Source organism: Sesamum indicum, linkage group LG7, assembly GCF_000512975.1.
Source record: "Sesamum indicum cultivar Zhongzhi No. 13 linkage group LG7, S_indicum_v1.0, whole genome shotgun sequence".
NCBI lineage: Eukaryota > Viridiplantae > Streptophyta > Magnoliopsida > Lamiales > Pedaliaceae > Sesamum > Sesamum indicum.
Genome location: NC_026151.1, coordinates 7,670,359 through 7,684,966, shown reverse-complemented (window position 1 = coordinate 7,684,966; position 14,608 = coordinate 7,670,359). Strand labels below are relative to the sequence as shown.

Here is a 14,608-nt window from a genome sequence, read left to right as displayed (position 1 = left end):
CAATGAAAAAAAAATGAAATAATTGATATCTTTATATATATATATATGTTCATAAATTTTGGCCATAAAAACTTTTGAATTAAAGAAAAATAAAAGATTTTAAATAATGATAGGGTACTACTAAGTTGCAGTTACCAAATCAAACATGAACTGAGAACTTTGATTACACAGTGCTACTATATATTAGCTACTTTATATGTAAGTCCAGAGATATTTTAGCAAAATAATAGAGAAGTCGCGAGGCACAACCCCAAAATCCCAAACAAAGCCCAAAGCAATCAAAAATTTCAACAACCGGCAATCACGAATTAAATAAAATGACCCTCGATGATGAAGCACACACATACATACATACATGTATACATACGACAGAAACATGATCATGAACCAATCATTAGTTTCCAAACATAGAAAAACGACAAATTAAACTCCGACAGAGGTACATAACAATGAATTTTAATGGCTAATATCAGGTTTAAGTTCAAAATAGATATCATCTTGTGATGTATCAATCAAGCCTAACCAAGGGGCAAAACCATACTTCACAATCTTGAGCCTCTCACAAAAATCCCAAAATCTGCACTTACAATCAGCATGAAGTAGCAGGAAAGAACAACTCAAAGGAAAAAGGAAGATCTTCATGTCAAACTGTAAATAGATATAAATTTACATGAAAAAGAAACATCCATACAACAGACCAAGGAAATATCAAACTGTAATATTTTGGCCGGTAATCGATTCAGCAAAAGGGGGAATAGTGTTTTTTATTCAATAGGAAAACGAGATACAGCGATAGAATTAAGTACCTGACAATGTGATCATGTCTGTCTCTGTAATGAATCGCTAGAACTTGTAACCCCAAATTGCACTTCAAAAAATCTGAAATCAAAGCTAGACAAATGAAGTATAACGTCATCTGCAAGTATGACATGAATTTGACTAGGGAAAAAAGTATTATCCACGTAATTACCATAATACTATAAACAATTCAAGCTTTTCAATAAGAAGATGCTGACTGAGTAATTTTGATAGTTCTGACAAGGACACATTGTTTGAAATACATAAACTTACAAGGATTTCCTGAACAATTTTCTACGAAGTAATTCCATAATTACAACTGGCACACTTTGCCAAGACGAATCTTAAAGGCAGTGCGAACCAACAAATTCCCCAACCCCTTGAAAAACAAAAGAAAACCACTCTTCTGCAGCCAATTAAGTCTTCCACAAGCTGTACAATAAGAAGTTAATCTTAAAACATATTTAATTCTGCAAGGTCATCCATAGGTATCTCAAGGCCAATGGAATCATGGTCTTGTAACCCATCCACATCAAAATTGAACCAAGAATTGAGATCCTGTGCTCCACCAATGTCAGACTCTACACCTAGTTCTTCTATACCGTCTATGTCATTCAATGGCAAATTAGCAAACTCCATAGACTCCATATCGTTCGATGAAGCTGGGGGAACATTACCAGAGGACATAAATCTAACATCCTTTTTCCGGTTACCGCTATTTGCCGATTCACCAGAACCACTAGCTGATGGGTGTACGGAATTTGTTGTGTCTGTGAATTTGTTGACAAACCCATTTGCTGATGTAGAAAGCTGAGCTGTTTTCTGTTTGGGCTTTGATTTTGCTTTGCGCTCACCCTTAGAGCCACCCATTGACGACCGTCCAGCCTTGACTATGGTATTTCTGATTGATGTGTCTCTATCTCTGTCCCTTTCACTTCTTTTTCCCTTTGCACCATCCAAAATGCCTAGAGCAGATGAAGCTCTAAAGACAGCCCCGCCAACATCATCAAGCAATAGTTCCTTTCTCTTTGCTCTATTTGATATTGGCCCATTTCTAGCAAAAGCTTGATCAGTTTGGTGAATCAAAGTATCAACTGAACAGCCATCTGCATCACCATATAAGAAGGTTCAATACAAACTAATGCCCATGAGCTAGCAACACGAAATAAAAATCAAAAGGTTCTAAGAGCAATATCGTATTTCATATAACTCAGAGCTTTATGCAGGAGCCGAGACAGTAAAAACAATTACCATACAGTAACTGTTATGAACATTCACTCGCACAACAATCCCTTAGTGGCTGCATTTAAGATTGAAGTACTTACCATTAGCACCTGCCAGACTTGCACCAGCAACCTGCTCTATTTCATAAAATCGAGGAGGTGCAGCAAAAATGATATCCCGAAGTGCAGGTTCAGAAAAGCAACTTGCTCCTGAATCTTCAAATTTCCGGCATCTGGCTAGCGTCCTCCTTAGAAAAGCCAAAGCAACTTGTTTCGACACCTTTGCAATCCCATGTTTAGAGGCAAAGCTTCCTCTAGTTGCCTGTCAATCATTCCAAGAGGCGTTTTCACTATTCAAATCTGGAGGTAGTTTTGAAATTTAACATACAAGGATGATAATATCTAAGGAACTGAAGTACATAATGAGAACTTAAGGTACTAATGAGCTACCAAAAAACTTGGTAACAAACATGCATTGAAGCCCATCTTCTCGGAGAAGCATTAATTGTCCTTAAGACTTCAGAAAGATCCAGACAGTTTCCACCACCTGAACTAATGCCAAGTTCATGTCAACCTGCAGCCCGCCCAATAGATGAACTAGTCTAGTTTTCTGTGCTTGTTGCTATAGGAACCCACCTGAAATGACTCTTACAGTAACAAATATATACCCCCTCTTCAAGCTAAAGCAAAGAGATTATCCAGACATTACTTTGTCCCAGAGCACTAGGCTTCATATGAAATAAATTTCCAACTAACCTATTTGAAAACATCTTATCAACAAAACGTGACTTGATTGCTAAAACAATAGTTAGTTACTTAAACCTACAGACAAACAACTGAAAAACAAAAACAACCCCCCCCCCCCCCCCCCCTTGATAGATTACCAGTCACTTTCTCCTTTATGAGGTCCTTTCATAATAAACCTTACTTCATGAAATGGATAAGAAAAAGCCTAATAAAAATGAATGACATGTATGTTCTCCTTGAGGGCTTATAACGCTCTATAGAAGAATGATTAGAGAATAATTCATACTGACCAAAAGTTTCTTGTATGCCAACTCAACAAGTTTGTCCATTGCAACCTGTTCAGGGTCCCTGAGGAGAGTAAAAATTGTCTATCATTACAGGAAATGAACCACATTGTTACAGTTAATCACACATCGGTTAAAAGGAATATGAAAAAAGTCCGAATAACATGTATTTACCTTCTTCCAATGTTCTTGCCTTCTTCAATAGCCATGTATATTTTATCCAAGCAGGACTTCTTCTTCCCAATCTGGAGGTTAAAGCACAAAAAAATGAAGTATACCAAGTGAATTTAAGATAAATAGAGATTATGGCATATTGCCTTAGTAAGACTTCAATAAACAAAAGAAGGAAAAGGGAAAAAACATATGGCTCTTTGAACCATATATTAATGGCCAGCACCGAAAAAAAGGAAGAAGTAATCAATGCTGTGCAAGATGACCTGTTCATGAAGCCCCCTCTCTAGCTGATCAATTTCACTGTTAATCACCACCTCATCTTCTTTATCATCCAAAGCAGGCTGTATGATGACAAACAATAAGTAAGCCAAGAAAGTGATCTTTACATGAGCAGTAAAGATGATTGAACATGTGACATATCATCAGACTACACACACACACCCCCACACACACACATATATATATATGTAACTCGCAGCACTTCTGAAATGTGCAATTAATTGAGGAAGGACCATATTCCATAGATGAACTAATAGGACAACGAAAACTTATGATCAAAATCTGCTACTAAAAACCCAACTATTACCACAGCTTTCACGAATAGGCCAATGCTTTGTAGTTCTAGAATGAGCTTTTCTTCAATCCCCATTTGCTCATATTGGCCATCAAAGGAAGGAATGCCACAATTATTTGTCTGCATATTCTGGGGAACATAATCACATCTTGAAAGTCTAACCAACACTTCAACCTCAGAGTGCATATATCCACTGTCTCTTTGCAGCACCTCTTGGGCAGCAGAGCTCCTTTCAAAGTCTGCATTTCCGTTACAAGAAAAGATTATGTGTGTGTTACCATTTTTCTGAGTCTGAACACCAAAAGTTGGATCACAGAGGTCCAGCTTATCCATCTGTTTACTTTCAGCACTAATAAGGAGGCAAGAATCATTAATTGAACCTCTAGGTCTCCCAAATCCAGTTTCTTCAGATTCTTCGACCTCATCTTCCACAATTACAGCTGAGAGTACCCTTTGATAAAGTGGGGTAACTATGTCGTATCTTTTCTCTGCTTCTGAGCACCCAAATACAGAAGAATTTTGAAGTTGTTCAACAAATTCCATCCCATCTGAAGAATTCTTCAACCCAATTTTATTTTTCATGTGTCTATTTCTTCCAAAAGAGAGAGAGTCAGGCGCTGCAAGTTCTTCAGGGACATAATCATCCTGATAAGAAACAAGTACACTCTGAATATTAGATGAATAGATTCACATAAAATTCCAACAATTTGTCCCCACAAACATTTTCAAAGAGAAATAGCACAGCAGAGTGCATGCAGATAAGTGGTCCATGTGTTATAATCCTTGGTACAAAGGCTCCCCCCTGGATTTTTTTCAAATTGGACCACATAATTATAAGAGGGATAAAATTTGAATATAGGCCAATGCATGGCGAGATATGATGGGAGATTGCAATTACTAACCGATTTCCACTGAACAGCATTGTCATGGGTACAGTTCTGATAAGAACTTGTTTGTGATCCTTCAGCCAATTTAAGCTGATCCGAAAAAATAAAAAAGAAAATCATTAGGAATCAACTAGCAATAGATATATATGTTTTACAAATATGTTGAAGTCATCACCTGTTCTGATAAGTATGATTTTTCATATGGGCCTATAGGAGTAAACAAGGACTCAACTGTTTTCCAGAATGCACTAGGACATGCATTAACTGCATCAACCAAAGATAATAGTAAATTATTCACCCAGCATATTTGAGATAAGTCGTATGGTAAATGTGATAAAAAAAGGAACCAATAATGAATGCATACGGCTAGAACTGCAAGCAAGATTAGCAGCTACCAAGAGCTCCTCACGGTCGTCCTCTGATTCCCCTGAAAAGTAATCATACGTTACCACAGTAAAGAAAAACAAACTTCGGAATGTACTTCCAAACAAATCCCATTCTAGAGTGGACATAGTCCATCTAAACAGCACCCAGTAGGGGCTAGTTCTTAGATATCTAATGCAGTGGTCGAAGGCACGTATAAGCATTACCAACAGCCCATGCAGTCAGAGCAGCATATGGAGAACTAAGAGGAGATAGACTGACAGCAAGAAAAGTATCATCCACTAACCAATTCATGTGAATCATCAAAAGGATAAATGGCTAATTTTCTCCAATGCTGCATTGACATCGAAGGCATGCAAGGCAAGGAAAAGACAAAGATATTCCAACAATGCATTACATCAAGGCTTACCGCTACAATCTGGGGAACCCCCGGTAGCCATGTGGCCAAGACGAGAAAAGCCTTTGCGCTCTGATTGCTTTTTTAGAGGACGGCCTGACTTGCTGTAATAGTAACACCAAACGCCTTCATGAGTAAGAGGAAACAACAAAAGGAAACATAGAAGTTGATGTCAGATAATCTGCGAGGAAAGTTCCAGCACCTTCCATTCTTATCAGAACCGGGCCTTGCATTTCGTAGAGGTTTGGTTGGCATCAAGTTATCCATCTTCTCTCTAGTGGGAGAAATGCTAGTCCTAGAAAATGGCGAGACTCTTCCACTACGCCCTTGTCTCCTCACACCCTCACCAATTTCTTCTTTGACCATAATTTTATTCTTTTTCATTGGAACCGTGGTAGTCCCAACATTCTGCACAGCATTTCCATCCTTTTCCTCCACATCTGCACGGTCTAAACCCTTCTCCTTTATTCTGATTTCACCAGCACCAGATTCTTCACTTTCAGAAAATCTTGCAGGAGATGGAACATTTTCAGGTTTAAGTTTAGTATTCTGGTTTGCACTGGCTGAACTCTTTGTTGGTAAAGAAGCACTGGTACCACCAGCGCTCAACCGGGAACTGAAATCTGAAGGTGAGCATCCCTCAGATTGCATCTGTACATCATCGTGGTTCGATACAGGAATTAGGTTTGTTCTCCTCGTTCGAGAAATCTTCTGTGGCCTCTGACCAACCCATTGAGTTATGGGTGGAGATGATGATCCTGCAGGTATAGAACGCTTCCGATTGTTAGCCCCAACAACTGTAGGAGCTTTGTTTACAGCCTGAGGCTGTTCCCAGCTCTCCAAAGTTCCGGAGATACGAGGGTTGTTAGAAGCTGAATGAGCTGCGACCATAGAGCCACTTCGTGGTGCCCTTGAGGCCTTCCCTTTTAATATCGGACCAGGACCAGTGGCATGGTTGTCCTCACGACTATTCATCCTAAATCAAGAACCCAGCACATGTATCAACCATATAACATCTAGTTTAAGCTCAAACAAAAACATTATGCTGGACAACCAACAGCAGAGGGAGTGATGTGCTAAAGATAGATCAGAAGTTTACAAGTATGCTAGTAATTTCACGAATCATACAGAAAATGGGAGACATGCACTTTACCTAACGTTTACTCGTCCTAAGGGCCGCTCTTTAGTTGGTCCAGCAGAAAGATCCCTTGAGAGTATTGATTTTTCTTGTTCATTTTTGAAGGTTGTACGACCACTAGAACCAGCGGGAGAGGATATAGGATCTAATTTGTTACTGCCACCAGAGGCCCCTGATCTGTCAATTTCCAAGAGCGAAAGCCTCATATATTAAAACCAAACACAAACCAAAAGAGTAAAGCAAAATTGCCTCAAGTCAGAATATCAATTTGGCTTGAATAAGACCATGGTTGACTCAGTGAGTCAGAGAAAAACCAAATTTTCAGAGTCAAAGAAAGATGTACCAACAAATAACACTATAAATTGCACAACATAGATAACCTAACCTCCCTTCATAAAGATTTGACAGGAAAGTTGTGAAAATTAGCCAATGACTTCTTAATCCAGTGATGCCAAAATCATTTTTGGGAGGAACAGTGAGCACAAGGTTTCTAAAATCATGGACCTATGAATTTGTTTTAAAAGAAATATACCCAAAGAGCATAATCATTTTCAAGAGGATAGCACCAACAAAATTAACTATAGTGTAATACAAAAAATTGTTCCAAATAACTTAAACAAAGTCAAGATGGTAGGTTCTTAATTGAAAGAAGGTACAACAATGATAATAAGTAAATGGACAATGGACAAACCACTCAAAATTCAGCCAAATGCTATTAATCGAAGCTTGCTTGAGCTTGGTTTGTCAACTAACAAACTACAAGTTGAACTTCTACCATAGAATGATGTTGATGCTTGGCTGAAGTCAACTTAATCTAAGAAATAGTAAATTAGTTAGAAAGCCGCCAAGCTACTTCCAGTTCCACAAATGCTCACTCCAAAGATTGGTTAACTAAAAATTAATGTTTCTCATACAGTGTGTAAGCTAGTTAAAAAAGAATTTGAAACCCAAGCTTATAAATGGGTGTTCAGCTCCAATTAATTCATCCCGACTTACGTAAATGACTAAACCGGTTCAATGGTTATGCACATCTACATATAACATGAAATGCTTAAAGCTCTTGTAGATGAGAAAGGAAGTGAAAATTTTAAAGCATGTAAGCCACTTCAATATAAATAAAAATTGTCCCAAAAGTGTTTAGAGAATGATACTCAGAGAACTCCACTAAAATATATCAAAAACCATCCAACGTTTCCACGAAATCAGATCCACACTACAAACAATGAAGAAATGCAACTCCGTCCTACACACCAAGTTCCACAAAATCAATTCCATCTTGAATTTAACACCCAGGGAACCATCTTCAGTCTATATGATCCTAATAATAACATGATGCCAACAGAATCACCCAGAAAAAAATGACAAAATGAAGCAAGCAACATAACTGAAAGAATAAAGGTGTTTCGGTTTGTTTAATGGACTCACTGACCTGAAACCATACCTGGAATCACCGGACTGCAGGCTCGATTCACTAGGAAGCTTATGATGCATAGTTCTTTTCAGTTCACCATCACTGTCAACAGATCTTGAAAATACAGCACCAACTGAGCGTTTCCTTTTCATTTTCTTGTCCCACCCTTCTCCACCAGCAGGTAGTCTTCTTATTTTTTCCTCAACCATATCAGGGTCTGCATTGGTATCTTTTAGCAAGTCTCTTTCTTTTGACACCATCAAAGGCTGCCGTAATGCTCCACTATTTCTGCATTCTGCCTGAAAGTGGGGAAAACATTGGTAACCTTTTCAATAAATCAATGAAATGAAATAGCACAAAGACCTAGAGGATAAGAAGATAAATGATGGAACTGGAATAATAAGCTAGGCGATTATAAAGCACAAGAATGTCCAATGGGAACTAATGTTCATTGTGTAAATAGAGTTTTAAGCTTTTAAAGATTGTTAAAACCCAACCAAAAAAAAAAAAAAATTTGCTCAATTTTAAAGATATACATCTTAGTAGCTACCATATGTTATTATGTTATATTAAAATACTTGAGAAAGATAACAAAGAGTATCTACTCATTATTTTGAAAATTTTGAACCAGAAGCTCACATTAGAAAAATTATTTTTCTCTTTGGGGCTTTACTCTATGATCATGAAAATATATAATTGAAATCAATATACTGGTCATGAAAATTGTTCCCAAAAGTGGCTGTCAAGATTTCGCCTACATCATAAGCTATACTCTTTTCCATAATATGTACATTTATCACTCAAAGATATCAAAGGCCTCAAGACAAAATGTGTGGTTGACATGTGTTCTAGTATTTTATAGTAACAAAAGAAAGAAATCTTTTCCATGGCCTTCATGGCCCCTGTTAACTAAGCATACCACAATCAGATAAACACCGAAGAAAAGACGAGAGATTTAAAGGAGGCGGCAACTCGTGTTAATCTTTTATTCTTGAATAGGAAATTTAGATCCAAAAGCAGAAAATGCTGAAAACATTAAGAAATTAATGCAGTTACAAACCCGAGTTTCTGCTACTGATGTCCGTAAGCGCTTATTAAGTCCAACACTCTTAGGCCGATCATCAAACTTCTGACTTCCAAATTCTGTAGGGTTACGATGTACCAAAGACCCAATTTTCAAGGTTGAACCAGAGCGTTCATTTGTTATCATATCATTCCGTTGCTGCTGCTTCTTAGAGGACACGGCCTCACAATATTTGTTCAACTTATTTAAATGATCATCCAACTTTTTTGCTCTACCACTGGTCGAAAATAAGAGATAAGATTTTAGAATAAATAATCAGGTTAGGATAATAATTAAATGTCAGGATAGCATGAGGGTTAATCAGTTTGAAGATAATACTTAGATTAAAGGTCAAGTTTGATCAGCTTAGGGCAAATGTCCCAAATTACGACATAACAAAGAGAGGGAAGAATATTACATAAATGCATATCATAATTGTTATATATGTCACAGTTCACATCAGCACGACAAGAAAAAATAGATGCAATCTGACAATTTAAAATGCATTGACTCCAAGACCCCAGCACCAGGGACATTTTGCGAAGAGAACAATTACAGCAAGACAAAGTTTACCTGGCTTTAAAACAAGTGTCTGCAACACTCGCTCTCAATCGCTTCAACTCCTCTACAGCCCCAGGAGACGAATTCTTCATATGGGCAGCACCAAAAGAGTTGTCTTCTGAACTGCTCCCAACAGAAGAACCAAGAACCCTCTTTAAGTCACCGGACCGCTCATTCTTTGGATCACCCATAACAATCGGCTCCAACATCAGGCACTGAGATAGTGTAGTCACCTCTCCTGAAGGGGTAGCACTAGCCCTAGAATTTGCTTTCCCAGAAGCAAAATTCCTGCTATCGGCACCATCTCTGAAACTTGTAGACCTATCCAAAGTGGGAACAGCATATCCCCTTTGCCCATTTTGGAAGTTCCCTGCAAAACTGGAGTCAGGACTGGCTGACGTCAACTCAAATCTCGCGTTTCCAGCCATTATTAATTACGGTGAAAATCTCATATTTATAGAGTCGGTTTCCGCTCAAACATTTGTCAGCTACTTTAGCAGCTAGTAACTAGCAAAACCTAGCAAAAACAAGTCATCAGGAACATCAGCAATCATCAAATCAAAGTAAAACTTATTAATCAAAATAATTTTCCCAGCTAAGACAGGGAAAACCTAAGTTCAGATATGCTAACTACTGCAATCCACCTGACAAATTTTACAGCTGGAGAAAATTGCCTGGACAGAAAATTGTAAACACTTGCATGACCAAAAACAACATTTTCATACAACTTTAAAAACCCCTACAACCTAAAAGTGTCCTATGCCTTCAAAAACAATTCAGATATATGCAACATTACCTAAAGAGAGGAAAAATAAAATAAGTGAGGTATAGCAGAAAACTAAATGCAGAACATGAAAATCCATAACTCATTCCACAGCACTTCTCTTTGGTGATCAGAAACCAAAAACTGCGAACCCAAGTAACGTTCATCAAGAAGAGCCAAAAATCATTAAACAAAGAGACATTTAAGCGCATCACCAACCACTAACTCGGATTTCCAAAAAAACATATATACAACAGTCAATCCACCAAATTCAGCAAACAATTTCATAAAATAGAGCAAACAAAAACCGAACCGGCGCACCAAAACACTTCAAATTTCATTCAGAGTCTCAAAAACACTAACTGAAAAAAGTGCAAGATTAGGGTTTATCAACAATTCCCCGCTTCTTCAGAACACAAAACTACACAACATTTAGCTCAATTCAATTAAAGAACTATGAGTCAGCCTAGAAGTCAACCTGCATTCGTCAATCACAGGGATCAAAGACAGAGAAACACTGTGAAAAGAGAGAAAAAAAGAAGTACACAGAGAAAGCTCGTAGAGAGAGAAACTACGGCTGTAATGAAACTGTGCGTCTCCTTTTTGTTCTCCTTTTAATTTTATTTTTATTTTGTCGCCGAAATATTTTGGGCGTATATATAGCATAGTACGGTTGGGCCCACTGACTACAATTTAGGGTAAGGAATAGAATGGATTGGGTGTAGTACAAGCTCCCTAAAATTTAGGGTTCTATTTTATGAATCTAATTTGGGTGTGTTTGATTTAGTTGGGATTTGAAATGGATACAAGTTCATGGTTGAAGCCTTGATTTCTAGAGCTCCATTGCTTGGACAAAGATATACTTTGTAGTTAGATGAACAGAACATAGATTATGTGTTTAGATAGTTATGAAATATGATCGGGATTTAATCATTACATGTGTTGTTGGTATGATGTTAAAAAGATTAAAATTACAATCATTTTATTTGATCGTAAAAAAAGGAAAGTCTGCATATTTTGTTAGAATCTAATATAAAGCGGAATAGATCTTTGTTTAATAGATCTCGACTCAACACGTGTATCCTTTTGAACTATTGTAGAATGTTATGATCTTGTCTAAAAATATTGTATTTATTGTGTGCCAAGCTTATTTATTCTTGTAACGTATGCCGTCTCAACTTTCAAACTCCAACTAACTCTTCATGTGTTCTTGAACCTTTTGCCGGTTTGGAAGTGGACTTAAACCACTGACGTAACGGTTTCAGCTATTTGTGTTCTAACTAGCTCAACTATCTGAACTACTTTCCTATAGTCTTTTTCGTTATCGAATAGCTCCATACCTGATTTTTCTTTTTTATTTTTGTGATACTAACCTGTTTTGTATGATAAGTACCATTACATTAAAAATTGAGAATCTTTTATATTTATGACTAGTATATTTTAGTTTCCCTCTCATTTATCTTCCCCATTTCAATTTAGAATATCTTAAAGTCAATTATTAGGAAATTCAACTTTGCATATTCTTATAAGGATTAATTATACTTAGAGCCCAGTAAAAATATGAAATTATATTTTTTTCTAAAAAATATTCTAAAATTACACTTACACCCCTTCTAAAAGTTCTCCATTTACATCTAACTACCTTTCGTCATGGTTTAAATGAAAAATATTGACGTTAGTAAAAATATTACATAAATTTCTAATTTACCTCTCATTTTAACATTTTTCGTGTAATAATTTTGTACTTATAAGAAAAAAAATATAATAATGTTAACTTCACTCTCTCTCTCTCTCTCTATATATATATATATTACATATATTTATCTCCTTATAAGTATGAAAATATATACGAAAATATTAAATAAAGATCAAAATTAAAAATTAATGTAATTTTTTTGTTGACGTTAATATTTTTCATCAAATCCTAACGGAAAGATGTCAAATATAATTAAATATAGAACTTTTGAAGGGGGTGTAAACGTAATATTAAAAAAAAACACATTTTCAAAGGAAGTTTAAGTGAAATTAACCCTTCTTATTATAAATAGCAATCTTTCGGGCATATATATATATATTATTAAATAAATTATTAGAGAGAACACATTCACTAGCCAAAACGAGTTTGTTGCTTTCTCAAGTTTTTTTTCTAAAAGAAACCACCCGAGGGTGTGGAGAGCTTTTCAAGGTCCCTGTCCCTTCTATATTAAATCAAAAAGAGAGGAATGTACGACGGGGAAAACTGACTCCTAAGAATCGCCTACAAAACTATTAATGAGGAGTACTATTATGTTACAAATGTAATCAATGAAAGCGTAAAAATGAGCACTACTCCCATACAACTATCCGTGCAAAATAAAACTAGGGTAATAAGTTGGAAGAGCAGTTTGGCGTGTCAAAAAGGTTCTGTTAGTCCACCAATTTTTAATAATCGTGTCCAACTTAATACCTGCAGAGTTCTGCCAAGATTATCTCCAAGCAAAAAGAAGAGGATGTCTCATTTATATAGTTTATTCACATTGTAGGTGTATGAATTATAAGCATAATAAAGGAGAAGGATATAATGCTCGTATCTGGGCGATCTACAAAAACAGCATAAAAGCATGCAAATCTAAATTGTGCAACTCCCTAACCAGTATGCACCATAAGAATGGGTGGGAGGGATACCTTAAAAAACAGGAGGATAAGAATAAAGAAATCCAAGCATGGTACTCACTAGTTTCAAGAACCAAGGTGAGTGAAACCAGGGGTGCTAAACCTGTACAAAATGAAGATAAGGTAAGCATAAAAAGTCCAGATGTAGAATACTTGTGATCCTACCTTTGATCTGCTCGTGTGATGAGTATGAAGGGTGTAGCTGAGCAAGATTGATTGGAAAAGTAATCTATAGCTTTATTACCTTCTCTGAAGATATGGGTGACTTTAGTTTCCAACTGCAAGAGGGAATTTTTAATGTTCTGTAATAGTCCTTGCAAATGCCAAGCGCCTTTGGATTGTCTAGATATGAGATGTATGACATGAAATGCATCTACTTCAATCCAAACATGAGTGAAACCTTTATAGAGGTAGATATGTAGTCTTCTGTAAAGGGGTAGGAGCTATGCCACTACGTTGGTGGTGCTACCCGACGGTTAAAAAACAAACACATAGAACCTCCTCTTCATGGTTTCACAGTAGGCCTACAGTCCCTAGATTGCCTTTGGAAACACCATCGATATTAAGTTCGATCCACCCGGTTTAGGTTTGAGTCATGAAACCATAATGGTTTATGGGCTTTGGTCTGCTGCAAATGAGGGATGATGAGAGAAATCACAACAAATCTATCTCCCTTCAAGTGCTCATGTTTCCAAAGTTTACATTTGGCGATTATTTGTAGGTGTTCCATAATTTTGAAGATGATTAAGCTTTCTTTAAAGATTGTTCCACACTGCTTGACATCATTTCTAACAGTCCAGATATGCCAGAGAATCAACAAAGGTATGAGATCTCTGATATGAAGATGTTGGGTTTCTTTGTTCTTGCAGACTTGAATAAAGGGAATGATTGTATTGGTATTAGGGAGCTTAATGTGAAACTTTGAGGCAAAATAGCTCCAGACTTGCATTGACTGTTCATTGGATAGAAAAAGATGTTCAACTATTTCTTCATGAGGAACAACAGTAGCATTTGCATGCAAGGGATATGCTTTTCATTTTCAGTGATCTCCACTGGAATTCAATCATGAAATCGTCTCCGTAGAAACACAAAAATTGTAGGTGGGATAAAAGGGGATCAAATCTTCTTGAACAAGGTGAGTTCTGATTTATGATCCCTAATACTCTCCTAAGCTGATTTTTCCTATGTTAGACATCTTCCAAAAAAGTTGATCCGAAGCCCTTGGGAGATGGGGACAGAGGTGATCTTTTCAACCAGTTATGGGGGAAGCTCCGATTGCAGTCTGTGAAGGTTCCACTTTTAGTTCTGCCAGTACAAGTACACAGGAGTATGTGTAAGAATTTCTTGATCAACCATGTTCTTAAGGGGGCCCTTCTATCATCCACCAGTCATACCAAAATGATATTGCTCCAATGCCCAAGCTCCAGAAGATATTCCTGCCTTATTTTGCATAACCTTTTCCAGATGGCAGAGTCATCTTTAGTGACGCGGGCTCTTGGAAAATCTCCTCCACAGTACTTGTTGCGAGTAAACTGAGTCCACAAGGAATTCT

General features: G+C 36.9%; 1 protein-coding gene across 4 annotated transcripts; it reads right to left on the bottom strand.

Moving 5' to 3' along the window:
* On the bottom strand, nucleotides 973-11,035 carry LOC105166542. Of its 4 annotated transcripts, XM_011085930.2 has the most exons (17): nucleotides 10,883-11,035; nucleotides 9,654-10,158; nucleotides 9,078-9,318; nucleotides 8,036-8,316; nucleotides 6,622-6,783; nucleotides 5,671-6,444; nucleotides 5,481-5,572; nucleotides 5,052-5,114; nucleotides 4,863-4,951; nucleotides 4,703-4,777; nucleotides 4,181-4,445; nucleotides 3,813-4,039; nucleotides 3,490-3,567; nucleotides 3,227-3,297; nucleotides 3,059-3,116; nucleotides 2,124-2,343; nucleotides 973-1,904 (listed from the first exon to the last, which is right to left on the bottom strand). In XM_011085930.2, the coding sequence occupies exons 2-17, from the start codon at nucleotides 10,067-10,069 to the stop codon at nucleotides 1,252-1,254; spliced, it is 3,765 nt and encodes a 1,254-aa protein (XP_011084232.1). In that variant the 5' UTR covers nucleotides 10,070-10,158; nucleotides 10,883-11,035; the 3' UTR covers nucleotides 973-1,251. The 4 variants fall into 4 exon arrangements, with proteins under 4 accessions (XP_011084232.1, XP_011084230.1, XP_011084231.1 ...); XM_011085928.2 differs by having other exon boundaries at nucleotides 3,813-4,445; XM_011085929.2 differs by having other exon boundaries at nucleotides 3,813-4,445; nucleotides 8,048-8,316.